The 27,207-nt window shown below is 35.8% G+C and overlaps 1 protein-coding gene across 1 annotated transcript in view; it reads left to right on the top strand.

Moving 5' to 3' along the window:
- Nucleotides 1–11,709: 11,709 nt before the first annotated feature.
- Nucleotides 11,710–27,207, top strand: part of ZNF804B (zinc finger protein 804B) — a 602,314-nt gene continuing 586,816 nt past the window's right edge. Inside the window, exon 1 of the mRNA XM_030933033.1 lies at nt 11,710–12,431. Coding sequence (XP_030788893.1) covers nt 12,324–12,431 — 108 coding nt within the window. The 5' untranslated portion in view covers nt 11,710–12,323. The remainder of the gene's footprint in view (nt 12,432–27,207) is intronic.

Genomic DNA, 27,207 nt, shown 5'->3' on the forward strand with positions numbered 1-27,207 from the left:
TGAGATTTATTTTAAATGTGAAAAATATATTCAATTAGGTTGTTTTTTAAAATAAGTGTGGCATCTGGAAATCAGAAATGGCAAATTTGGAAAATGCACTTCATCTTTAATTGAATGGTTCCTTCCTTTGAATATGACATGGGAAGGGTCCAGGAAAAACAGAAGAGGGTCCAAGCTGCAGTGAATGACAACGCCATCCTTCCAGACTTCACTGGGATTCTCTGAGCCAGCAGACATGGTGGTGACCACGTTACTTGACATTTGCTAGGAGCTGGGCCCTCTTCTCTCTCCGTGGTTTTATCAAGCTGGCATCGTAACTTTGCAGACGGTGAAATGAGAACACATAAGTGCTGTGTAAACAGCAGGGACTCCTGTTTTTCTTTCTTATCATTCTGTCATCTGAAGTCTTTCTCTACCTCCTGTGTTTATGGAACTCTTCTTTGAGGAGAGGGAGGCATGTGGAATGGGATTGGGTGCTCTATTATTGGAGATATATAGATAGGTCTTATTTGGTTGGTTGTGAATCCTTGAATTATTGTGGAAAGGCAGTGTCTTTCTCTTGATGACTCAGAGCAACATCAGTCAGGATCAATGGCTTCTCGATGATGTAGGCTTAATGAATCCAAATCATTGAACTGAAACTTTTCTTTTTAAATTTCAAGGCATATAAACTCATGAAATCAGTTTTGCTTCTTATCATTTGCCGTGCATTCTCAGCTATCACTGTACAACTTTACCGTCTGACTTAACTGACAGCTTTTGCAAAATAAGTAATTGAAGCTAAGTCTGAGAAAACCTCATCCTAAATTCTTTTCTTGAGTTTGATTAAATCATCATCCCCATCTTTGTTACTTGATTTGCTAGGAGGCGGTACTAAAAGCATTGTACCTTTTGCTTAGGGACCTCAGGACTCTACAGTCACTCTCACTCCACTTTTTAACCCTGTTGGGTTCATTTCAGGAGTACACATCACTACCTTAAGGATTTTTAAATTGCTGCTAAAAAATGCCTTCTCTTTTTCCCGGTCCCTCCCTCTATCCCTTCTTTCTTTCTCTCCTTCCTTCCTTCCTTCCTTCCTTCCTTCCTTCCTTCCTTCCTTCCTTCCTTCCTTCCTTCCTTCCTTCCTTCGTTCTATTTGGAACCTAAACTGAGTTAGACATTAGGCAATTGCAAAACATTGCTTTTTCTTATTTCAAAGTTTTAAATCTCTGTTCAGTTAAATATTAGGGTGAAACAGAACAGATCTATAAAAAATGAAAAATGGTCAACATGAAGAAAGAATGCAATCAGTAAGCCAATAAGGCAGCCTAGAGTGAAAGAATTTAGAACTGTTAGGGAAAAACAAAATCTAGATTAAAATATGTAGTTTCTGAAGACTTTCTCAAAAAGTATTTTGTTCAATGAATTTATTTTAAAAATTTCATAGCTTTTCATAGTTACACTGTCATGATTATTTTAATGAAGGACAGAAACACAATGTATTGTAGTCTCTTTTGTAGTTACATCTGACAAAACTTTTAAAACACTGAACTGTTTTGGTTTCCAGTGCTCTGTAGTCCAGGTCAAGAATGGCAGTGGCTGGGTCCTGGGTTTCTGGCTTGCTTTCTTTGTCCCAGCTACAGCTGGGGAGATCTATGTATAGTGGTACCCCAGGGAAGAGGGCTCAGCTCATGTGGAAGAGCCTCACCTATTTATTGCACTTTCCTGGGGGAAAGTGAGCATGCTGAATACTTTCCTGAAGCAGTTCCTGGATGAGATCCAGGAACATCACCTACCCTATCTCTGCATCAGATCTAGGCTCTTTCCCTGGTGAGACTGTAACCAAATTCTCTTCCATAACCCTTATATGAATCTGCTTCTGATTGGCTGTAAAAGGGATAGCATTGATTTGGACCAAATGTATAATAATATGAAAGTGATACCATGAAGTAGAAACTGCGCTTTGAGCGTTTGTACACTTATTTTGTTTTTTTTTGTTTGTTTGTTTTCAGAACAGTATTCAATAAATTACATGATATAGCCAACACTTTCTTATAAAATAGGCATCATGTTAGATGATTTTGTCCAACTCTAGGCTAATGCAAGTGTTCCGAGCACATTTAAGGTAGGCCAGACTAGGCTATAATGTCTGGTAAGTTGGATGTGTTACATGAATTTTTCACTTACAATATTTTCAATTTAGGATGGGTTTCTCAGGCCATAACCCCATTATAAGTTAAAGAGTATCTGTACTGATCTTCCATCCTTTTGTTTGTGGCAAGAGATGGCATAAATAAATACATAAACTTAGATTGGTCATGAGGAAATAAAACCAAACAAACACCAGAGAATCAGATAATGGGAGATAAACTCTATTCTCAACTTGAATGACTCGAAGCATATTGTTAAGGTTCCCTAAGCCCTAGTTATTTTATCTTTAAAATTGGGTTAATTTTTAAAATATACTTTAAAAACTGATTTGTAACATATGTTAAAGAAATAGTAAATCATATCATGAATAATATTTGCCCTCAGACTCCACTTTTATTCCCCTTCCTTTACTTGCCACTAAAGGAAATCACTAACCTGACTCCTAACACCATAGATTAGTTTTTACATTTTTGAAATTTATATTAATGGCCTCATACATCATACAGTTCTTTGTGCCTGGTTTGTTTTGTTCAACTTGACATTAATTTTCTTTTGTGTAGCAGTTACTTACGTTTATTGTTATCTAATATTTTACCATATGAATATACCACAGTTTCTATTCGTGCTATGGTTGAGGAACATTTGGGTTGTTTCCATTTTGAGGTTTCTATGAATACTTCTTCAGTAAACATTCTTGTATGTATATTTTGGTGATCACCTGCATGCACACATGGTATAGAATTGCTGGATCATAGTGTATGTGAGTACTCAGCTCTAGGAGATGTTCTCAACAGTTTTCTGGAATACTTGCACTAATCTCAGTACATGCTATATGAAAATTTAAATTATTTTTCATCCTTGCCAACACTTGGTACTGTTAGTCTCTTTGATTGTAGCCATTCTGTTGGATGTATCTTGGTATCTCATTGACTCTTCAGTGTACCACTCAAAGAGTTTTTATGCACACACACACCCCCCCAAGATAAACATGTAGAGCATTGACAACACTCAAGAACACTCTCTTATATATCTTCCTAGTCAGTATACCCCTATCTCTTCCTAGTCAATATACCCCACCCAAGAAATAACAGCTATCACAACTTGCATCACCATAAATTATTTTTGTCTGTTCTTGAATTGGATATAAATGAAATAACAGTTTGTAGTTTACGTCCACGATATTAATATGTGTTAAGAGAAGAACATTGCAAGCAACTTTTATTTTATATTGTTGTGTAATATTCCCTTGATGGATGTATTACATTTTATTTTTCCCCTCTCTTGATCATGGACACTTGTGTTGTTCCAAATTTTGGCTATTAGGAACAAAGCAGCTGCAAATATTCTTATGTGTGCCTATGGTGGGTGTAAACACTCATTTATGTTTACTGTTTATCTAGGAAAAAGATTGCTGGTCATGAAATAGATAATGTAAGTTTAGCTTTACTAGATATTGCCAAGTAGTTTCTCAAATGAGTTTTTCCAACTTGTGTATTTTTTTCTGTGACAACAATTAATTTATTGAGAAAAGATGACTAGGAAGATTTCAGTTTATTTTTAACATTTTATTCTTAATTTTATTTTATTTAAATTTACGAAATTGTATATATTTATTGTATACAACGTAATATTTTGAAATAGAAATGCATTATGGCATGCTAAAATGAGCTAATTAATATATGCATTACCTCAGTTATCATTTTAGTGGTAAGAGTTTTTAAAACCCATTCTCAGCACTTGTCAATACTAAAATTTGAAATTAGATCCTGTGTCATATTATATACAAAAAAATCAGATTAGTAAACGTAAGACCCAAAACTATAATATAAAATTGCTGGAAGAAAACATAAGGGAAAAGCTCTATGGCACTGATCTGGGCAATGCTTTTTGTGGCTCTAACCCCCAAAGCACAGGCAGCAAGTAAATGGGCAAATGGGATTACATTAAACTAAAATGCTTCTGAACAGCAAAGGAAACAATTAGAAAGTAAAGAGACAACCTATGGAATGAGATAAAATATTTGCAAACCATATGTCTGATAAGAACTTAATATCCAAAATATATAAGGAATTCAACTTAATAGCAAAAAACCAAAAAAAAGTCCCGAATAAATTGATGAAAAATTAGCTAAGTATTTGAATAGACATTTCTCAAAAGAAGACATACAAATAACCAACAGGTAGATGAAAAAAAGGCTTTATATTACTAATCATCAGGGAAATGCAAATTAAAACCACCATGAGATATCACCTACATCTATTAGAATGACTATTAACAAAAAAAGCATAAGATAACAAGTGTTGGGGAGGATGTGAACAAAAGGTACACTGTTGGCAGGAATGGAAATTAGTACAGCCACTATAGAAAACAGTGTGGAGACTCCTCAAAGAATTAAAAATGAGCTACCATATGATGCAGCAATCCCAGTCTTGGGTATATATATCCAAAGGCAATACAATCAGTATGTTAAAGAGATAACTGCACTCACATTTTATTGCATTATTCACAATAGCCAAGAAATTGAATCAACTTAAATGTCTGTCTGTGGATGAATGGATAAAGAAAATGTGGTATACATACACAGTGGAATATTATTCAGCCATAATAAAGAAGGAAATTCTGTCATTTGTGACAACAGGGATAAATCTGGAAGACATTATATTAAGGGAAATAAGCCAGGCACAGAAGGACAAATACTACATGATGTCACTTGCATGTGGAATCTAAAAATGTTGATCTCATAAAAGTACAGAGTAGAATAGTAGTGACCAGAGGCTGGAGTGGTGGTGGTTGTGGGCAGTTGGTGAGATGTTGGTCAAAGGATACAGAGTTTTAGATAGGAGGACTAACTTCAAGAGATCTATCGTATAGCATTTTTTTTCCAATGTAAACTCCCACCAGCAATGTGAGATAATTCCAGATCCTGGTCATCATTTTGTACTTTGGTCTTTTTAATTTTAATCATTCCGAAGGGTCGGTAGAGATTTGTCATTGCTTTTTAAATTTGCATTTCTAAGTTGAAAAAATATATTGAGCATCTTTTCTTATGCTTCATATTTAGTGTTTCAATATCCTCTTTTGTGAAGTGACTTTGAAGTTCTTCTTTTTTAATGTTTTTCTTTCTTAGGGATTTGTAGGAGTTCTTTACATTTATATTCAAGATATAAGTTCTTTATATTCAAGACATAAATTTTTCACTGTATCTCTATATTGTCTGTATGTTTTCCCAGTGCAGTTTGCTTTTTCATTTGTGATCAAAAGAAAAACCACAGTATTAATAAAAAGATACTGTGTTAGTTACCAGTATTTAAATATTAGGAGGATTTATAGAAAAATCTGGATTTCTAATTTCTCTTAAAGTAGTAGGAGGATCCTGCAACATTTTGCTTGAGATCTCATATACTTTAGGCTGCATGGTAGCTACTCACATGAGATGCCTACTATGGCATCTCTATGCCTACTATGCCTACTATGGCATCTACTATGTTGCTTCCTACACCAACCTACTTCACAGGTTCATGATACCAGTCCAGTTCTATTGGTGCCTAGTGTGAGAGCCTGCTCTAAGGTCTCCCTTTTTTAAATTTATGAGCTCTACCTACCAGAGTTTTTTGCCTGACAGGTTCAATAGTTTAAGGGACAATGAAGGTCCCTTTTGGATGATACATACTTAAGAATGCCAAATCTCTGACTACCAGGTAATAAAAACTTTAATGTAATTGAATGCATAGTTTCTACAATACTTCGTTTTTCAAGTGGCAAGATATAAAGCATCATATCTGGGAGAAGTTGAGATTTTAAATAGAGAAAATGAGAATTTAATAATAGTGGAATTAGCTTTAATAGAGTTTAAATAGTAGAATCAGTGGAATTTGATTAGATGTTTCATAGGATGCAGATGTAAAAAGGCAAAACTATCATAACCCAAATTTTAGAATTTGTCATATATATGTGTGTTCATACACACATACATATCCCCATATCTCTTTAGGTGTTAGAACCATAGAAGTGGACATATTAGAGAAGGTCTCTGCTTTCATAGACTTGTAATTCAAAAATAATAAATCAATACATAAATATACAAGCAAAATATTAAAATATACAATAGTTTAAGCTGCTAAACAAATTTCTATAGTAATCAAGACAGTATGATATTTGTAAAAGAATAGACAAATAGATCAATTGAATTGAATAGACCCCAGAAATAGCTCACACAAATGCAGTCAATTGACCTTGGACAAAAGAGAAAAGGCAGTTTAATGGAGAAAGTATAGTCTTTTCAACAAATGGTACTGGATCAACATAAAAAAAAAAAAAGAAAAACAATCTAGACACAGGCTTTTCACATTTATAACATTTAACTCAAAAGGGTAATAGACTTTGCCCTTTACTTTTAAGGGCAGAATCATAAGACCCTAGAAGAAAATATAGAGAAAAATATAGTTGTCCTTGGGGTTGGTAATGACTTTTTAAATAGAGCACTGAAAACATGATTCAGGAAAGAAAAAATTGGTAAGTTGAACTCAAATTAAAAATATCTGCTCTGCAAAAGACACAGTTGAAAGAATGAAAAGATCAACCATGGACTTGGAGAAAATAATTGCAAAACATATCTGGTAAAGGATTGCCATCTAAAATATAAGAACTCTTAAGTTAACAACAGTGAAATAAACAACTTAATTAAAAATAGGCAAATGACGTTAACAGATAACTCAGCAAAAAAGATATATAGATGACAAATAAGCATATTAAGAGATGTTCAACATCATAAGTCATTAGGAAATTGTGAATTAAAACAACAGTGCTATGCTATTACATATCCATTTAAATTGTCAAAATCCAAAACATTGACAACAATATATGTTGATGAGCACATGGAGCAAAAGGAACTCTCATCCACTATTGGTGGGATTGAAATATGGCACAGCCACATTGGGAGACAATTTGTCAATATTTTACAAAACTAAGCCTAAGATTCAGCATAACTAAGATACTGTATTTCTTAGTATTTAGCCAAATAAGTTGAAAACTTATGTCCACACAAAAACTAGCATATGAATGTTTATAGCAGCTTTATTCATAATTGCCATAACTTCAAAGTGACCAAAATATTAATCAGTAGGTAAATAGATAAACTGTGGTGCATGCGTTTCTTAGGGATGCTGTAACAAAGTATCACAAATTGGGTGCCTTAAACAACAGAAATTAATTGTAACACAATTCTGGAGGCTAGAAGTCTGAAATCAAGGTATTGACAGGGTTGGTTCTTCTGAAGGATAATTTGTTCCTTGTCTCTTTCCTAACATCTGATGGTTTGCTAGCAATCTTCTGGCATTCTTTGGTTCATGGCATTGGCTCATGGCATAATAACTATAATCTTCATGACTACAATCTTCACATGACATTCTCCTTGTGCCTCTGTCTCTGCGTTCAAATCCTTCCTAAACATTTTTTTTTTTTTTGATATAAAGACAAGAGTCATATTGGATTAGGGTCCACCCCAATGACATCACTTCAATTTGATCATCTGTAAAAACTATATTTCCAAATAAAGTAACATTCACAGATGATTAGGACTTTGCCATTTTAGGTGGGGGGTGCAGAATTCAACCCCTAACATAGTGGAATATTATTCGTTAGCAAAAATTAAGGCGATATCAAGCCACTAAAAAGATATGGAAGAAACTTCAATGTCTGTTGCTGAATGAAAGAGGCCAGTCTGACAGAGCTACCTATTGTATGATTCCACCTACACAACATTCTTGAACAGGTAAAATTAAGGAAAGAATAAAAAGATCAGTGATTGCTAAGGATTCAGAGGGAGACAAGGAAAGATGAACAGATGGAGCACAGGGAATATTAGTGCTGTGAAACTATTCTATATGATATTGTGATGGTTAATACATGTTGTTATACATTTGTCAAAACCTATAGACTCTACAATACAAAGAGTGAACCCTAATGTAAACCATGAAGTTTAGTTCATAATATTATATAAACATTGGGTCTTCAATTGTAACAATGTACTACATAAATGCAAGATGTTAATAATAGAAAAAACCTGTGTGCTGGAGCAGTAAGGGGATATATAGGATCTCTCTGTACTTTCTGTTCAAATTTTCTGCAAACCTAAAATTACTCTAAAAAATAAAGTCTATTAATTTATTTCACAACAACAACAAAAAGTTCCAGGTTCTAAGTAGCTCCATTAGCTTCGATGGTCAGAAGGAAGGGCCTCTCTGAAGAGACAACCTTTACATCTGACCTGAAGGACAAGAAGATGTTTCCCTTGTGACGTGCAGATAGGAGGATTTCTAGTAAAAATAAGAGCTGGAAAAGAGACTCTGCAGTGGAAAGCTGCATGTGCCTGAGGAACACTGTGAGGAGCAGAGGGAGTTCCCAGGGCAAGGCAGAAGAAGGAGGCAGGCGGGGACCTGATCAAACAGGACTTTTAAAACAGAGTATAGTTTGGATTTTAGTGTGATATGAAATCATTAGATGGCTAAATAGGGATGTACTAGGATATAATATATTAAAATAAATATCACTATGGCCTTTGGATATAAAGAATAAATTGTGTTTGGAGGCAACACTGGAGGCAGGAAGATTGGTTAGGAAGATATTACAATGGCCCAAGCAGGAGATAATACTGGTTTGGACTAAGGTGGAGTCAGGGGATATAGAGGTGTGGGTATACTTAAGATATGTTGATAAAGGTAATGGAAGAGAGGACTTCTCACTGTGTCAATCATCTATGACACAACTACAAATCTGGAAATACATGGAAATATCAACTTGGTTACAGGCTGAAGTCCATGCCCTTTGCCATTCACATCCTCTTCCATGGAATGAGGACTCATCAGATAAAATATTGTTTTAAATAAATGGACTTTGTGAAATTGCACATGATAGTTGCTTTTCATAATGTTTGCTGTAATAGAATTTTACTTATATCTAAAACCAATTTATGGCTGAATAATATTCCACTGAAATATTTCACTTTTCACTGAAAATTTTTAATTACTGGAGTTGGAAAGAAAGTATCTCTTTTAGTAGAGAGAAAAGTTAATACAACTGAACAACTTGATATCTTTAGCAACTATGTAAATAAATATACACATCTTTCTTTTATTTACATTTGATGACCCACATCTAAAATATATGCTAGCAAAATGGGGAGCTGTGAAATACGAAGACAGCACACTGATAGATATCAGTCACAATGTGGCAAGGAAAAGAAGGGAGTTGCTTTTATTTTCTGTTTGTTTTTAGAATTATTCTTAAAACTAGATAAATGCGACAAATGTGCCAAATTTTTGCCTCAATATTTTAAGATGAATGGCAAAAAATTAGAAAGAAAAGGACAACCTAATATTTAAAATATGGCAAATGAACAAATTCTGTATTATCCATTTCTAAAGGAAAAATTCTTCAAAATTTAAAAATTTTTAAGAAATTCAGCAAAATTACAGTAGTCTCTGAAACATTACTATAAAAAGTAGATCATTTTGTTTCATCTGGAAAAAACTCAAATAGATGCAGGATGATAGTCTAATGAACAAGAATGTCAGGATGGCTAACAAATAGTTTGAATAAGATATAAAACAGAATAATGTGTTTGAATTTTATATTTTGATTACTCTTATCCATCCTTTCATTTTATAAAGTTATGGCTGATTCATAAAAATAATTAAGCAGTATTAGGAAGTATGTTTGTTCAATGAAGAAGACATAGCACCCTTGGGCTATTATTTACAGAAGTGACATCATTCATCTTTCTAATCCATTCTAAGTTGCTTATGCCTTGGCTCTCAATGCTGTTTGCTACCGACATTTATTTATCCAGAGTAAAATAGTAGCTATCAACTGAGCCACACTATCTTCTTTAAAAATTCCACTTTCTTCATTTTTTGGTCAAGATTTCACCAATTTTTGAAGTTTACTATTTGCAAATACATTATTTTCTTGCTATAAAATATATCTAATGTCTATACATGAGTAATATTACTTTTTCTCAGCTTCAGGAAACACCTGACAGCTGTAAGTTGAATAAACACTAAGTTGTTAAACATGCCATTGATGTGATGTTAAATACATCAATGAGAAAGGAGAAGATGGATCTGTTGCATCTACTGCCACTGCTCTATAAATTTATTTTTATTTCAAAAGTTCTTACCAACAATTTATTTAAAATAAACAATTCCTACAATATTTACGTTGCACTATCCCAGTTTCAGTAATTTTTATTCTGAAGGTTTGCAAGGAACTGGCATTTTTACCTTATATATTCAGAAGCTTTGCAAACACTTTAAAAGACTATCTAAAACCTTTAAAATCTATCTAAAAGTAGATGTACTTCTATGTATTTTTAAATAAAATATTAAGGATATTAAGTCATTGTAATGATGTAAACAAAAAGTCAAGCTTTTATTGGTTAGCTACAAAAGTTATAATTAGAGTCTTTTTTGTTCCTTTTTTGCTTAAGAATTTTATGAGTTGCCTGAATAGGAAAAATTAAATTAACAGTTTTTTTTTTTCTTTTAACCTGTTTCTGCTTTTGTGAGAGGTCCTCAATCTCAACCGGGATGCGAATGGGTCATTGTGGGAGACAGGAGAGGAGAATACTGGGGAGAATACTCAGAGCATTGGCAGTAATCTTTCATTTCCAGCACTGAAGCAACAGACTGAGAGGAGGTGAACCTTTTCCCTCTCCCAGGCACAGACAAGGCGACGTGAGGCAGAGATGGATTGCAGAACCCCATTAAACAACCGCGGGGTGGAGGAGAGTGCGGGGTGTCTCCAAGCTCTGGGAGGGCTATCTTCTCCTTTCAGAGCACATTTCTGCACAGGTCTTTTAATTCTCAGTGCAGCTCGCTCCCTGGTGGCTTAAATTACGGTAAACGAAATAACGTCCGTTAAAAACCACTTCTGAGGCGGGTGATTGTTGGGGGTTTTGAAAGCACAGAGGTCTTATACAGACCAAAAATATGTGCCTCGTTAAAGGTACAGAAAAACTTGTAAGTGAATCTTCATAACTCTGGGTACGTGCATGTATATGCACATATACGCATGCATGTCTCTTTTCTATACCTTATATAAGTTTTCTGCCCAAAACTTTCCTCGTCCGTGCGTTCCCTACCATGGCACATCTAATCGTCTGCCCTATTTGTGGCTGCACAGCTCATTCTTGCAGCCGGCTGGGGAGCTGTTGCTTCTGCCAACGCCGTCGTCAGCCAGAGCGCTGAAGAAATGCTGAAGGCCAGCAGGCAACGAAAGAGTAAAGAAAACGCTCTCCTCCTGCCCATCTCCTCCACCACCGCCTCCTCCGTCCTCCCAGGTGACTCCCAAACACAGCAGAAAGTTGGCTCAGAGATAGGGCAGACGAACCGGGGGCTTGGCGGCTGAGGCCGGGAGGTGGGAGAGGCGGGTCCCGCAGCCCCGAGAGCCCCCCGCGGCCGCCACGGCAGCTGTCACCTCCTGGCCTAGCCCCACAGCACACCTGAGCCTCCTGGGCAACCCCGAGCCCACAGTTCCCAGCCGCAGCGCTAACTGCCCTCCTCAAGCACAGGTCGCCGCGTCCCCAACTCCCTGTCCTCACCCCGGCCCGCCCGTCGCCTCCTCCGCCCTCTCCCGACTGCAGCGGGGGCAGCGCTTTGGCGCTCCCAAGGACTCCCAGCCACTCTCCCAGCACGGGCAGCGGCGGCGGCGGCGGCGGCTGCTGCTGGATCCCGGCACTGCAGCCCGCAGTCCAGGACACCTTCGGCCGGACGATGGGGACCCGCTCTTGAGCATCCCCGTGGCAGGCGCTAGGCGCGAAGGCAAGGGGCGGGAGGAAAGGGGCGGGGGAATTCCTGATTTCCCTGGCGGACCCTGGAAGTTGTCCTTAAATAAATACATCGCTGGCCCGCGGTTGAGCAGCCACCTCGTCAGAGCAGCATGTGGACTGGCTTGCTGGGTCCCCTCCGTGCTCTGTGCTGTCGCCGCCACCGCCTGTGTCAGAGCTGCAGCTGTCGGCAGCAGGAGCCCCACACGGGGCGCGGAGCAGGGACGCGCTGCCGCCGCCTCCCCCTGCGTCCTGCTGGCCGCTTCTTCTCGGGAGGTGGCAGTCGCTGTTGCCGCTAAGAAACCCGCCCGCTTTCCACGGCTGGTCGCCTGGTGAGGAGTTGAGACTCTGCGCCTCCGCCCAGACCCACATGGCTTGTTACCTGGTCATCAGTTCGAGACATCTCAGCAATGGGCACTACCGGGGCATTAAAGGAGTCTTCAGGGGACCCCTCTGCAAGAACGGATCTCCCTCTCCGGTAATGTGCGCGCGCACACACGTACACACACAAACGTTCCAACTCAACGCAAACGAAAAGATATTGAGAGATAGTATCCTGATACAATGAGTAGGTGGTGGATATCTAAAACGTAAACCTTATCCATAGGTGTGGAGGTACATTGTGTCCGTTTATACAATTTATTGACAGACTGTGACTCAGAAAGGGGTGTGTATTTACATGTGTATTTTCAATCCAGTCAGTAGGATCTATAGTGCTACGGATGTAAATATTTACTGAATGCAGTTAACTGCAGGGCTCTGAAGGTAGCTCCTCTGTGCTATGTCAACTTATGCATCTGCTGATTTGGGCAGTGTAGAAAGTTTGAGTGGCACGTTATAATGTGCTTTGTGAAGTCATCGGTTGAGATTAGTTTAATAATGCTACTGTTACTTTATGAGAAAAACTCAAAGATTTTCCCTCAAATCATTGGCAAAAGGAAAGGTATAGGTAGTGAAAACTTGATTATATCTAATGCTCAACTATGCACATTCTCTAAGGGGAAGTAAAAGAATTCTTTATGGAAATCTGAGTTGGATAGTTTATTGTATAATATACAAATATATTAACATGCAATTAGAGTGATTGCTTTTTAACTTAGTAAACTATTCAATTTAGTTACTATTCAGTTTATTCACATTCTTTTTATAAAATAATTTCATCCAGATTATATGAGTTAAATCCATTATTAATTTCTTGGTACATACTATAAACTAATGTTTTAAGGCTCCAAATGTGTTTCAAGAATATGTGTGTGAATGTGTGTGTGTGTGTGAGATATATATATATATATATTTTTTTTTTTTACATATATATATATTTTTTACATATATATACACACACACACACACACACACACATTTTGGACTACTAGTTACTAAGTATCCAAACTTAAAGACCAACTTTTGAGGTTTAATATAAAAAACAGTATTTAAGTCTGTCTATCAAGAGGGAAAACTGAAATTGCCCAATTTTAATTTTTGTATGTTTGTTATTTTCCATCATGGTTTAATGCTTCATTAGCATGAATTATTCAGAACTGCAACATATTATAAAAACCTTTGATTATTAATAAATGCTATATGTAATTTACATGAGAAATCTAAAATCAGAAAGTACAAGTGCCTAGAGATATCACTAGGATTCCTGATGACAAATTATTCCTTCACGTGCTTTTATGTACTACAAAAAGTGGGTTGCAACTGTTCCCCCCAACAACTGTATACAGTACTGAGTCAGAACTGTTAGATGGAAAGTACTGTTTATATGAGTACTTAACAATTAAACTCACAGGGTTAGCAGGCACTTGCAGAGTTCTAGTTGAATAAAGCCCACATTCAGTCCCTCTAAATAGCAGGTCTGAATCTTTCTCATTTCTAAAGATTCTCAGAATTGGAGTTCCTGCAGTCTCAGCAAACCACTGTAATGTGTAACAACTCACAGTGCCAGGAGAATCTTTCTTACAGCAAACTTAAATCCTTTAAATTCTTCTTTAGGTCCATTTTATCTAGAAATCCTACAGTGTTCTGCCTTTCTCACAGGTATTATTTTTCAACACTTTGGTAATCTCCGTGCCTGTCTTTTTTGCCCTCCTTTTGGTTATGGAAAACTAAATTGGATAGTGCATTGTACTGTTTGTGCCTCAAGACTTCTCAGTATAAAGGGAGAATTGCTTCATAATCTTACATGGTTTAGTTCTTTTCAAGTTGGTTAGACTATGGTGTTCATCTTCCCTAATCTGTAGGGCTTGCAGAGGAATTTCTGTTACATGGTCAAAAAGTGTCCTTTCTCTCCCACTTTGGTCAGTCATCTCCCAAGAGCCTGACTGACACTGTAGAGACTAGATGTGTGAATGTGGATGGGAGAAGACAGCCCACTGACCACATGGCTGTGCTGGTTGACCAGGGTTCATCAGGTACTCCCCACCCACAGGGCACTATTTTTATTCACTGCTGGGCTGGTTTTTACTAAAGTACAAATTAATTAACTTTGCTATCTGGGATCTACACTTTGACTCACTGGAAGGTTCTCTTCAATATTAATTTACACATTTGGATGTACTTAAATTACATATGCATCATCAAAAAATATCTAAATTAAATGATGTATGTACTTTCTCAACACTATTTGATTTACTTGGTCTTCTTTTACATTTTATTATGGAATTTGCATGGCTTTTTCAATATTTGAATAGTTTTTCATGTGAGCTGGGCACTGTGTGAAAATTTGTGTTTATTCATTCTCTGTCATTGGCAGGTTGTCGAGATGAGTCTTCCAACAAGTTGAGGTCCTCTTCCCATTACATAACACTTAACCTTTCTCCCTAAGTTGACATGGATCACTACCTTCTGGACCTTAGACCTTTACACATTTGAAAACTTTCCTAATCTAGGCAAATGTATGTTTGCCTTCTTTATTAATTAGTTGCAAAGTATGAAACTGAAAACTCTGATCATCTTTTTTTTTTTATTCAGCAATACACATTCCCCAGTTATTTTCAGGTTGGCATAACTTTATTGATTTTTTTTAGTTATGTAATGTTAAACTCAGAGATCCATAAAATATATTCATCTATTTTAAAAAAAACATAGCTACTCTGACATTATTCTTTTTTTCAAATTTAGTACCAGGAATGACCTAAAATTGACCACTACATCAATGACTTTAATTATTTCCATTCACTGGAACTCAGTTTATTTAGTATAGAGATATTCTTGGTTGACTTAACTCATTTTCACTAAGCTTTCCAGTACTTTAACTTTGGTCCTTGCCCTTTTAATCCAAGTGTCTCTCCTATTAATTTTGTTCCACATTTTTCTGTTTTATTAGAACTGTTTACATGTAGAACATGGTTTTAATATTCAATAAAAAAATTATTGGTTAAGACTACTTTCTACCTCTGCTACAGAAAGGAGAAAGCTACAATCCCTTTTTGACATAATAAGGATTTCTTCTTTTGTAGTTCTGATATAAATATACCTGGATATTATGGATAAAACATTCACTTGCCTATAGACATAATTCTTCAATTATATAGGTAAAGTAGTTGTGTACATTTATGTTCAAATCACATGTCTGTAAAATCTGAATATATGATATTAAGCTGAAAGTAAAAAAGAATGATTATATTTATTTCAAAGGATTTCATTTAGAAAACATGTTGAATCATTACAAAGAATTGTTATAATAAATTCTTAATGAGTTGTTTGAGAAATAAAGCATTTTACCCCCAAACAGTTTTCACAGATCAGTAAACTGAAAATCCCAGAGTGATATTCAGCTTCTATCTTCAAAGTGAAAACATGGTGATGTATTTTATCTATTACATCTCTCCTCTTTTTAGAGACTGTGTGTGAAAAAATAGCATACTGCTCTTTAAACCTAATTAAAATGCAAATAATTGAGTGGAGATAGTTTATACTACTTTAAATCCAGGGATATATTAAAGAAAGTAAAAGAAAAGAAAAATGAGAGGATTTTATGGTGCTTAATGATAAAAGTCTCTATTTTTAGAAATTGTGCATTTTCTAAATTCTACCACAATTTATGATGCTTATCTCCTATTCTATCTAACCTCTAAAATAATATGACTGCATGATGACTTTAAGAATCATTATAAGATACACATACACACATTATAGATAGATACACATTGCTATCTGTGCTCAAGTCAAATAAGTTATTTATATATTATACAGTCTTCTACCATCAAAGATATTAATGGTAAAACTTTGTTTTAATAATTGGGAGTACTTAGGGGACCCAGCAAGCCAGTCCACATGGTCTGCTCTGAAGTGGTGGCTGCTCAATTTAATAATTAAATTTAATAACTTAATCAATAATTAAGCTATTCATGGAGAACACAGTCTATAGATGAATTCAGTGTTCATGAACTTCTAAGTTCTATCACCATGTTTGAATTCAATAAAACAAATACCTTCTACATAACAAGAAAAATATATTTGACTTGATTTTTAGTTATGTAATCTAAAATAGCATCTCAAGTTTATATTTGAATGTAGTGTGGTTAATAGTGAGACTATCATTTGGGATACCTATTGATTATATGTTAATAATAATGGTAGATATATATTTTATCTGTGGTACATATTTAGCTTATTATTACTCTTTTGAAGTTTAGATAAGTTTACATTTCTTAAGAAGTGCTTATCTCTGGGAGCACCATAGAGACTAGAAGGATGTGGAATATATAAGTAAACAAGCATTTTAAATGGACCAAAAATCTTCTACATAATTCCCTTGATAAATTACAAATGTATATCTATAAATAAAAGAAGTTCTAGAAGAGATGAACTACCTTGAAGGTGCGTCCATCCAGAGAACTTCTTAAATAAGGAAATGAGTGCAGTTAAGCCCTTGTCCTTTTTTTTTTTAATGCCTATAGTATCTGATTGTGTATATTTTCATTATGCTTAATAAATACACATTAAAGACATTCAAAATTGTTCTCAAAGTGATGTACTTTTCAAGTGCCAAATATAATTATGAAGACATGCCCTCCTGTAGAGAAGTCACCTGCATCCTCTTCTTGAATTCATGAATATGTAATACTGCCTTTGATGTTGAAACTTTCAGATGTTTTCAATAAAGACGACTTTGTTACAATTCTTATAATACATGTTCTCTTTGTATGTCAAGTATCATATAAAGCAACCTCCTTTCTTCTCATTGCCTTTACAACCATTTCTTCTTTCCCCTAACTGATTTCAAAAACTTTGCAGTTAGCACTTATGCTAGTTGGTACTTTCCAGAACCTAAACAAATTTGTGTTTATTTGACTTCAGAAAGTTTCCATAGTAAGAAGACTCAAATAGGTATTTGAGTGCTATAATTTGTGGCTTATGTTAGATTATACTACATTTATTTCATAATTAAAATTTGAGGGCTTATATACCTTGATTAGTTTCTTTTAGATATATGATTTAAATGAACTCTATTTTAGTTTCTGCTCCATAATTTGGAACTAAAATAAAAATGAAACATGTTGGTATCATGGGTAGGCTAAATGTGCATGGCATTTAACATAGAACTTAACTATTTGTGGCTTAAAAGAAAACATTATGTTAGTTGTAACTGTGAAATTTTTCTGTATAACACATATGCACTAAAATACATATTTTTATGTGTTAGTAATAACAGAGCTTGAAATGCCAGTGGGTTTTAGGCTGTGTTGGAAGCAAAGAGCAAGAAGAATGATATATATTTCAAATAACTATCAAGTGCCTTTCAGCGTGAAGTTGATTTTTTCAAGATATACATTGTCATAATTCTTTGGTATATATGAACATACTTTGTAGAAATAATCTGAATGAAAATTGAAATAAAAATGCTACTTTGCTTGAAAATGCCTTTGGAATGTAACAAATGTAGTTTTTCATAAAAATTCAAGTAAATCATAAAATGACAGCTGAAAAAGCCTTTTGTAGATTGATTTTACAAATCAGGTTTACTTACAGAATAAGATCTGAAGAGAGAAATTAAATATTTGATATGTTTTCAAGAAAAAGTATAGTTATAGTGATAATAGCGATACACCAATTCCCAAGTTACGTAGTCTCTTGATTTGGAAGTACTTACTAAACTTGGAAGGAAATTCTGGAGAAATAAATTGCTTCCTACCTTAGACAGCATTTTCGGTTGTAGCTAAGACACTCTAAACTTATTGAAGACAAAAAATACAAAATAATATATGGTATTTAAATTGGAAAAAGATCTGTAATCCCAGCACTTTGGGAGGCAGAGGTGTGAGGATCCCTTGAAGCCAGAGCTTGAAGCCAGGTATTCTAGACCAGCTTGGGCAACAAAGCAAGACCCCATTTCTAACAACAACAACAACAAAAATTAGCTGGGCGTGGCAGCTCATGCCTATGGTCGTAGCCACTTGGAAGGCCGAAGAAGGAGGATCACTTGAGCCTAGGAGCTGAAGGCTGCAATGAACCATAATAAGGCCACTTTACTCCAGCCCCTAGGCAACAAAGGGAAACCTTGTCTCAAAAATAAATTAATAATACAGAAAAGGGGGTTTTGATTTGCTTTTTAAAATATTCGCTAAATATATTAATTTTCCTGAGATAGCACTCAGATAACATGTATTTGACTAATCTCTTATTTCATTCAAATTTGATATCTAAATTCTAAACTAATACTTCTGAAGAACTGATAATATATTTTTCTTTTCACAGAAAAGGATAAATATACTGTTGAGTCATTTTCTTTTCTTCTTTGGCTGGGAGGAAGAGACAAATCTGTGACTTAGCAAAGGGATAGGGATTGATGTTGGCCTTAAAAGCAACATGATATACCCATCTCTGCTCATCTCCTGTTCCTAGTCCAGCTCTCATTTTATTTACAATGGCTCTCGTTATGTTTACATTTATATTTTGCTGTTTTAATGTATAAAGTTTCTTTCAGATGACTTAGATCTGTTGTGAAAACAAGTTGGGTTGTAAATCAATAATAAAATATTGAATATCCAAAGTAAGGATGCTACTCAGGATTTTGCACTGGACAGCAATGAGAATGATTCATAGAGATTATTCAGTTTGTTCATTTCTAGCAAGTATAATTAGGACTGCCAGTTTTCTTTTTTTCTTTGACAATTGGCAATTTCCTTTTGGCAAATTTTATTTCACTTTTGTGTGGGTGTAAGAGGCAGAATATAGCTTATTTTGAAACGGATATTGCCAGTTTTTTCTTTTCTTAAAAAATCTTCTTCCTCTCTATTCTTCTTGCCATCAATCCTTATTCATTTCATTCACATAATTATCAAGTTTTTCAATATCTTTTTTTGGTTCACACATAAATGTTGGCATATACTTCTAACTCCAGAGATACTAGCCCTCGCAAATGGTAAGAACTACGCTATTCTGAACACTCTTTCACCCAACCTTACTAGTTTCTCCCCTGTTCACCATAAACACATAACTTTCATCTCTAGTTCAGAATTTACAGCTTTCCCCATATCTCCATTCAGAACCCACCTACCAGTGTTCTTCCCCTGCCCTTCTTCCCACAGCTATTACTCAGCACTTCACTTGTCCTGTGTACTCCTCAGCACCAGACAAATACAGTCAGCTTCCCCTCTTTCCACTCACATATGTCCCTTCCAGTTCTTTATTTTGCTGTGAATAATTATACTCTCTAACGTCTTCCTTGGCAAGCAAAGGCTATATGCATTTTCTTTTTGTGAATGAAATAAATGCCATATTCTAAACAAAAATGGCCATGGGTCCTCTTTTTTAGATGACAGAGAGGATAGAGGCATGCCTTAAATTAGACTTGTCCTATTCATTTGCTTCATCTGATATGAAACGAAGAGGCATGGAGGTGGCCATATTAGTTGCATTCACATTATTTAAAAACTTGAATAATATTTTAAGTGTAGGTGCATGATTCAGCCTGCACCTACATTTTCAGCTTTCACTGTTTATTATTCCACATGATTGTCTGCTTATACTGAAGAGTTCTTGACTATGACATGTTTGCAGACCTTTCTGCCATTGCACAGGCTGTTCCCTCTGCCCCCCAATTTTTTTTTATCCTTCATTTGTGGGGCCATATCTTGTATATTCTTATAGTCTTAACTAAGGAGTTTAGTCCTGAGTTTCCTTTCACAGGTCAAGTGCATCTCTTATAGCCTGCCATTACATCCATCAATTTCCATCACCTTCATTGAAATCCTTGGGATAAGTCTGCTGTCATCCTTATGTCTGCAAACTTCTGCTTTATTTTACTCAATAAATATCTGTTGAATGAATGAATGGATGTGTGAATAAAAATGAATGATGAACAATGTATTATTAGATTCTTCATCATTCAGGACATTGCCACTGATATATTTGACAACAGTGTAGCTGGTATGAGGAATATTGGAAATTTCCATTAAAGTCATTGACTTTAATGTTTATCTTATGATTTGAAAGCCACTTAAACTTAATGAATTGCTGTGACTACCTCTTATGCAATGTCATCGCAAGAAGCCTCCAGAAAATTGGGGCTAGCTCTACAGTTTAGCTATATATTTATTTGGAAATTAGTGAAATTTAAGGAAATCTTAAGTATATATTTAGGGATTAAGAACATTAACTTACAAATATTGGGCCGGGCGCAGTGGCTTACGCCTTTAATCCTAGCACTTTGGGAGGCCCAGGTGGGTGGATTGCCTGAGCTCAGAAGTTTGAGATCAACCTGGGCAAGATGGTGGAACCCATCTCTACTAAAAATACAATAAGTTAGCTGGGCATGGTGGCATGAGCCTGTAATTCCAGCTACTCAGGAGGCTGAGGCCGGAGAATCGCTTGAACCTGGGAGGCAGAGGTTGCAGTGAGCCGAGATCGCATCATTGCACTCCAGCCTGGACGACAGAGTGAGACTCTGTCTCAGAAAACAAACAAACAAAACTTACAAATACTGACTTTTATGTGTTCAGTTTCTATGATATATTATACCCAAATGTATTTCACTCTTTGGTTATTACTTTCGGCCACTGATAGGGGGACAATATCACATGAGGATCAAAAGTGAACGGCCTAGAGTTAAACTGCCTATTTTCAAATTCTAGTTTTACCATTGACTAGTAATTTTATAACTTCTCTTAACTTCAGTTTTAACTTCTTCACAGTGGGGAACAATGGTTCCTAGTATGGTGTTTTGAGCCTAGTGCTTGACATTCATTGAGTGTTCGGTAAACATTAACAATGATTATTACTCAGATTGTGTGTGTTGATATGTGTGCATGCATATATACACCTGATGTTGTAGTGGGGGAAAACTTCCAACAAGTTTTATCAAACTCCAATTGGGATAATTTTTCTTGTCTTAGTTAATTTAATGATTTCAATAGAAAATAAATAGATTTCAATGGAAATTTAATTAGTATAAATATTTTCCCTTTTGTCCTGGTGGTAGGTCCACAAAGAAGATATTTCCATAGAGATTTTTTCCCCCAGTTAGAAATTTTTAGAATGCAAACTGTTCTACTGATGGATTAAGTGGTCACTGTTTTCATGGCAATGTTTATCACTTTAAGATCTAGCAAGATCATTTGGTCAACTGCTTTAAGTATAATTTAGTGTCTCCTATCAATTCAATTTGCAGAGTGCCTTATTCTATGTAGCATTTCAGAACATCTTTTGCTGAAGGCCACAAGAAACTGAAGACTGGTATATATAAATTGATGTAATTAGTACATGAGCTAGTTAAGCCATATTTTTTCATTGGTGGCATATTTAATAGCTTCTGAGAAATGAATTACAAATTAGGAACTAGATCGTTTCTTTCCTATTTAGGAGTTTATAGGAGGTACATGAGAAGAAGGAAAAATAGTGTCTTTTAGTCTTTTTCTTTTTTTTGAAAGAGAGACAATAATTCCCTGACCAACGACCACTGTAGCCTTTGAGATAGCAACATCCTGGAAAAGCCACAGGATGATTGTTGCATAATTGTTAAGAATCTCCAATTGTCTGAATTTATCAGACACATACTTTTCAGCAAGGTTTTGTTGGCACTTGTCCCTTCTTGGACCAGTTAGGATGAGACGACAGTCTGTAAGAGAAGCTTGGTCTTCTTCTAAACAATAAATTTTATTTAAAATATTTAGTCAGCTAGGGTGGACATACAGAAAGATAGTGATACTCTTAGGAGTGAAGAGAAACTGTTTTTTTGGTATGGTCAGTTTCTTAATCCAAATAAACTTTTTATCAGTTATTAATAGATAGGTAATTTATTTGCCTTGTTTATAGAGTATAAACATTGGAAAGACCCTTAGCAATCTAGGTTTGCCTACCGATCTATATTTTAAATATATCACTATGGTAGGCAGATTAATGATATCCCCAAATATGTTTATATTAGAATCCCCAACACTTACAAATCCAGTATTTTACATGACAAAAGTGACTTTCCAGTTACGATTGAATTAAAGAGGATGAGATGATTATCCTGGACCACACAGTGGAGTCCAGCGTAATCACAAGGGTCATAAGAGGCAGGCATGAATGTCAGAGAGACAGCTTTGAGGATGCTATGCTTCTGGGTCTGAAGTTAGAGGAATAAGCCACAAGCCAGGGAGTGCAAGTGACTTCTTGAATCTGGAAAGGGTGAGTAAATGGATTCTCCCATAGGGGCTCAAGAAAAATCACAGCCTTACTAACATGTTGATTTGTGTCCAGTGGAGCTTCTGATATAGAGGACTATAATAAGATGATAAATTGATGTTGCATTAAGCCAGTAAGTCTGTTAGTTCAACCACACTCAACCTTCACATGGGTGAATATTTCCAATGGTGTGGGAGCTCCCTGCTTATCAAGGTGATTTCTTCTCCTGTGAGATGAATGAATTAATGCCAGTCTCCTATCTCTGCCCAAATGTCCCTTCCTCCTTCTTTCTTTTACTCACTGGACTTCAGTGTGCCTTTTTGAAGCAAGAGTGCAGGGAAACAAGAAAAGCTCTCTGTTCAACATAATATCCCGTTAAATATTCAGAGACAGCTGGTAAATTTCATTGTTAAGACATAAAAAGGACTGAAACATTTGTGAGAACAAAGAACATCCTATGCAATGTATATCACTTGCATTAGTTCCTTATACATTGAAGTGTATGCAACTCAAAATGCTTTACTACACATTTTAATGTAGTGCAGGTTTGAAATATACTGATGGTTCTTATATTCTTAATAAGGTGGTAAACTCAGTACAACACTATCATATATTAAGAAAAACACTGTTCACATTTTTAAATATTGCCTACTTTACCCAGATGTTTCCCTTTCATACCATCTACATCCTATATCCAGAGAGTAAACAGAAAAATCGAATCATTTTAAAGGGATATTTTAAGGCTTTCTCTTCTGTTTTTTTACTCTTCCACTTACAGATTTGTGAATTCCTAGGGGGAAAAAAGCTTTAGTTTTAAATAAAATGTGATATATGAATTGAAGTAATAGCTATAATTTCATAAAATAAAAAATTCTATTGTGGACAGAGTGACATATAAATGGAAAGTTATTTTTAACTTTTGTATTCAAGAATAAAATAATATATAAATTATCACTAATCACATGTGTATAGCTTTTTGATGCCACGAATGTAGACAGAGAACAGTACAGGCCCTGGAAGCTTTATTTTATTTTATTATTATTTTTTTATTTGTGTATTTTATTACATTTATACCTAAGTATTTCATTTTGGGAAATGCTAATGTACATGGTATTGCGTACTTAATTTTGGATTCCAATTGTTCTTTTCTCATAATTTTTTAGTTTTAATTTTTGGGGGTACATAAGAGGTGTGTATTTTTTATTGCTTGTATATACAAAAGTGATTGAATGGCTTTTGTACATCAACCTTGTATCATTCAATTCTGCTATAATTTCTTATTAGTTCCAGGATAGTCAACTTTGTCAATTTTTAAAAAAAATATTCTACATGTGCAATCTGTGAACAATAACAACTTTACTGCTTCCTTCTCAATCTGTTTATCTTCTACTTATTTTTTCTTGTCCTGTTGCATTCGCTAAGATTTGCAGTACAATATTGAAAAGGAATGGTGAGAGGGGCATCCTTGCCATGTTCCTGATTTTGGTGGTAAAATGTCTGGTTTATCACCATGGATTATAATCTTATCTGTAGGTATTTTTGAGATTCTTTATAAATTTTAGATAGTTTCCCTAGACTACAATACATTTTTATGCCTAGAAAACTTTGAGCCAGTCATGCATTAATAATTTGGTTTCCTTGAGTGTTCTTAGTTTTACAAGGCAATACAAAAATTCACACACACGGGGTCCTAGATGAGTTTTCTGCATTTTGAATTGATTATTCTGTACTGTAGGGCTGCCTAATCAGATACTACCACAGTCACTGAAAATGAACGCTTTCATAGATCCTTGCTCTCTCTCTCTTTTTTTTTTTTCTTTCTTTCTTTCTTTTTTTTTTTATTGTACTTTAAGTTCTAGGGTACATGTGCATAACGTGCAGGTTTGTTACATATGTATACTTGTGACATGTTGGTGTGCTGCACCCATCAACTCGTCAGCACCCATCAATTCATCATTTATATCAGGTATAACTCCCAATGCAATCCCTCCTCCCCTCCCCCTCCCCATAATAGGCCCCGGTGTGTGATGTTTCCCTTCCCGAGTCCAAGTGATCTCATTGTTCAGTTCCCACCTATAAGTGAGAACATGTGGTGTTTGGTTTTCTGTTCTTGTGATAGTTTGCTAAGAATGATGGTTTCCAGCTGCATCCATGTCCATACAAAGGACACAAACTCATCCTTTTTTATGGCTGCATAGTATTCCATGGTGTATATGTGCCACATTTTCTTAATCCAGTCTGTCACAGATGGACATTTGGGTTGATTCCAAGTCTTTGCTATTGTGAATAGTGCCAAAATAAACATACGTGTGCATGTGTCTTTATAGCAGCATGATTTATAATCCTTTGGGTATATACCCAGTAGTGGGATGGCTGGGTCATATGGTACATCTAGTTCTAGATCCTTGAGGAATTGCCATACTGTTTTCCATAATGGTTGAACTAGTTTACAATCCCACCAACAGTGTAAAAGTGTTCCTATTTCTCCACATCCTCTCCAGCACCTGTTGTTTCCTGACTTTTTAATGATTGCCATTCTAACTGGTGTGAGATGGTATCTCATTGTGGTTTTGATTTGCATTTCTCTGATGGCGAATGATGATGAGCATTTTTTCATGTGTCTGTTGGCTGTATGAATGTCTTCTTTTGAGAAATGTCTGTTCATATCCTTTGCCCACTTTTTGATGGGGTTGTTTGTTTTTTTCTTGTATATTTGTTTGAGTTCTTTGTAGATTCTGGATATTAGCCCTTTGTCAGATGAGTAGATTGCAAAAATTTTCTCCCATTCTGTAGGTTGCCTGTTCACTCTGATGGTAGTTTCTTTTGCTGTGCAGAAGCTCTTTAGTTTAATTAGATACCGTTTGTCAATTTTGGCTTTTGCTGCCGTTGCTTTTGGTGTTTTAGACATGAAGTCCTTGCCCATGCCTATGTCCTGAATGGTACTACCTAGATTTTCTTCTAGGGTTTTTATGGTATTAGATCTAACATTTAAGTCTCTAATCCATCTTGAATTAATCTTCATATAAGGAGTAAGGAAAGGATCCAGTTTCAGGTTTCTACTTATGGCTAGCCAATTTTCCCAGCACCATTTATTAAATAGGAAATCCTTTCCCCATTTCTTGTTTCTCTCAGGTTTGTCAAAGGTCAGATGGTGTAGATGTGTGGTATTATTTCTGAGGACTCTGTTCTGTTCCATTGGTCTATATGTCTGTTTTGGTACCAGTGCCATGCTGTTTTGGTTACTGTAGCCTTGTAGTGTAGTTTGAAGTCAGGTAGCGTGATGCCTCCAGCTTTGTCCTTTTGACTTAGGATTGTCTTGGCAATGCGGGCTCTTTTTTGGTTCCATATGAACTTTAAAGCCGTTTTTTCCAATTCTGTGAAGAAACTCATTGGTAGCTTGATGGGGATGGCATTGAATCTATAAATAACCTTGGGCAGTATGGCCATTTTCACGATATTGATTCTTCCTATCCACGAGCATGGTATGTTCTTCCATTTGTTTGTGTCCTCTTTGATTTCACTGAGCAGTGGTTTGTAGTTCTCCTTGAAGAGGTCCTTGACATCCCTTGTAAGTTGGATTCCTAGGTATTTTATTCTCTTTGAAGCAATTGTGAATGGAAGTTCATTCCTGACTTGGCTCTCTGCTTGTCTGTTACCGGTGTATAAGAATGCTTGTGATTTTTGCACATTGATTTTGTATCCTGAGACTTTGCTGAAGTTGCTTATCAGCTTAAGGAGATTTTGAGGTGAGATGATGGGGTTTCCTAAATATACAATCATGTCATCTGCAAACAGGGACAATTTGACTTCTTCTTTTCCTAACTGGATACCCTTGATTTCTTTCTCTTGCCTGATTGCCCTAGCCAGAACTTCCAACATTATGTTGAATAGGAGTGGTGAGAGAGGGCATCCCTGTCTTGTACCAGTTTTCAAAGGGAATTTTTCCAGTTTTTGCCCATTCAGTACGATATTAGCTGTGGGTTTGTCATAAATAGCTCTTATTATTTTGAGGTACGTTCCATCAATACCGAATTTATTGAGCATTTTTAGCATGAAGCGCTGTTGAATTTTGTCAAAAGCCTTTGCTGCATCTATTGAGATAATCATGTGGTTCTTGACTTTGGTTCTGTTTATATGCTGGATTACGTTTATTGATTTGCGAATGTTGAACCAGCCTTGCATCCCAGGGATGAAGCCCACTTGATCATGGTGGATAAGCTTTTTGATGTGCTGCTGAATCTGGTTTGCCAGTATTTTATTGAGGATTTTTGCATCGATGTTCATCAGGGATATTGGTCTAAAATTCTCTTTTTTTGTTGTGTCTCTGCCAGGCTTTGGTATCAGGATGATGTTGGCATCATAAAGTGAGTTAGGGAGGATTACCTCTTTTTCTATTGATTGGAATAGTTTCAGAAGGAATGGTACCAGCTCCTCCTTGTACCTCTGGTAGAATTCAGCTGTGAATCCATCTGGTCCTGGACTTTTTTTGGTTGGTAGGGTATTAATTATTGCCTCCATTTCAGAGCCTGCTGTTGGTCTATTCAGGGATTCAACTTCTTCCTGGTTTAGTCTTGGAAGAGTGTAACTGCCCAGGAAATTATCCATTTCTTCTAGGTTTTCTAGTTGATTTGCATAGAGGT

This window comes from Rhinopithecus roxellana, chromosome 6, assembly GCF_007565055.1.
Source record: "Rhinopithecus roxellana isolate Shanxi Qingling chromosome 6, ASM756505v1, whole genome shotgun sequence".
Classification (NCBI taxonomy): Eukaryota; Metazoa; Chordata; class Mammalia; order Primates; family Cercopithecidae; genus Rhinopithecus; species Rhinopithecus roxellana.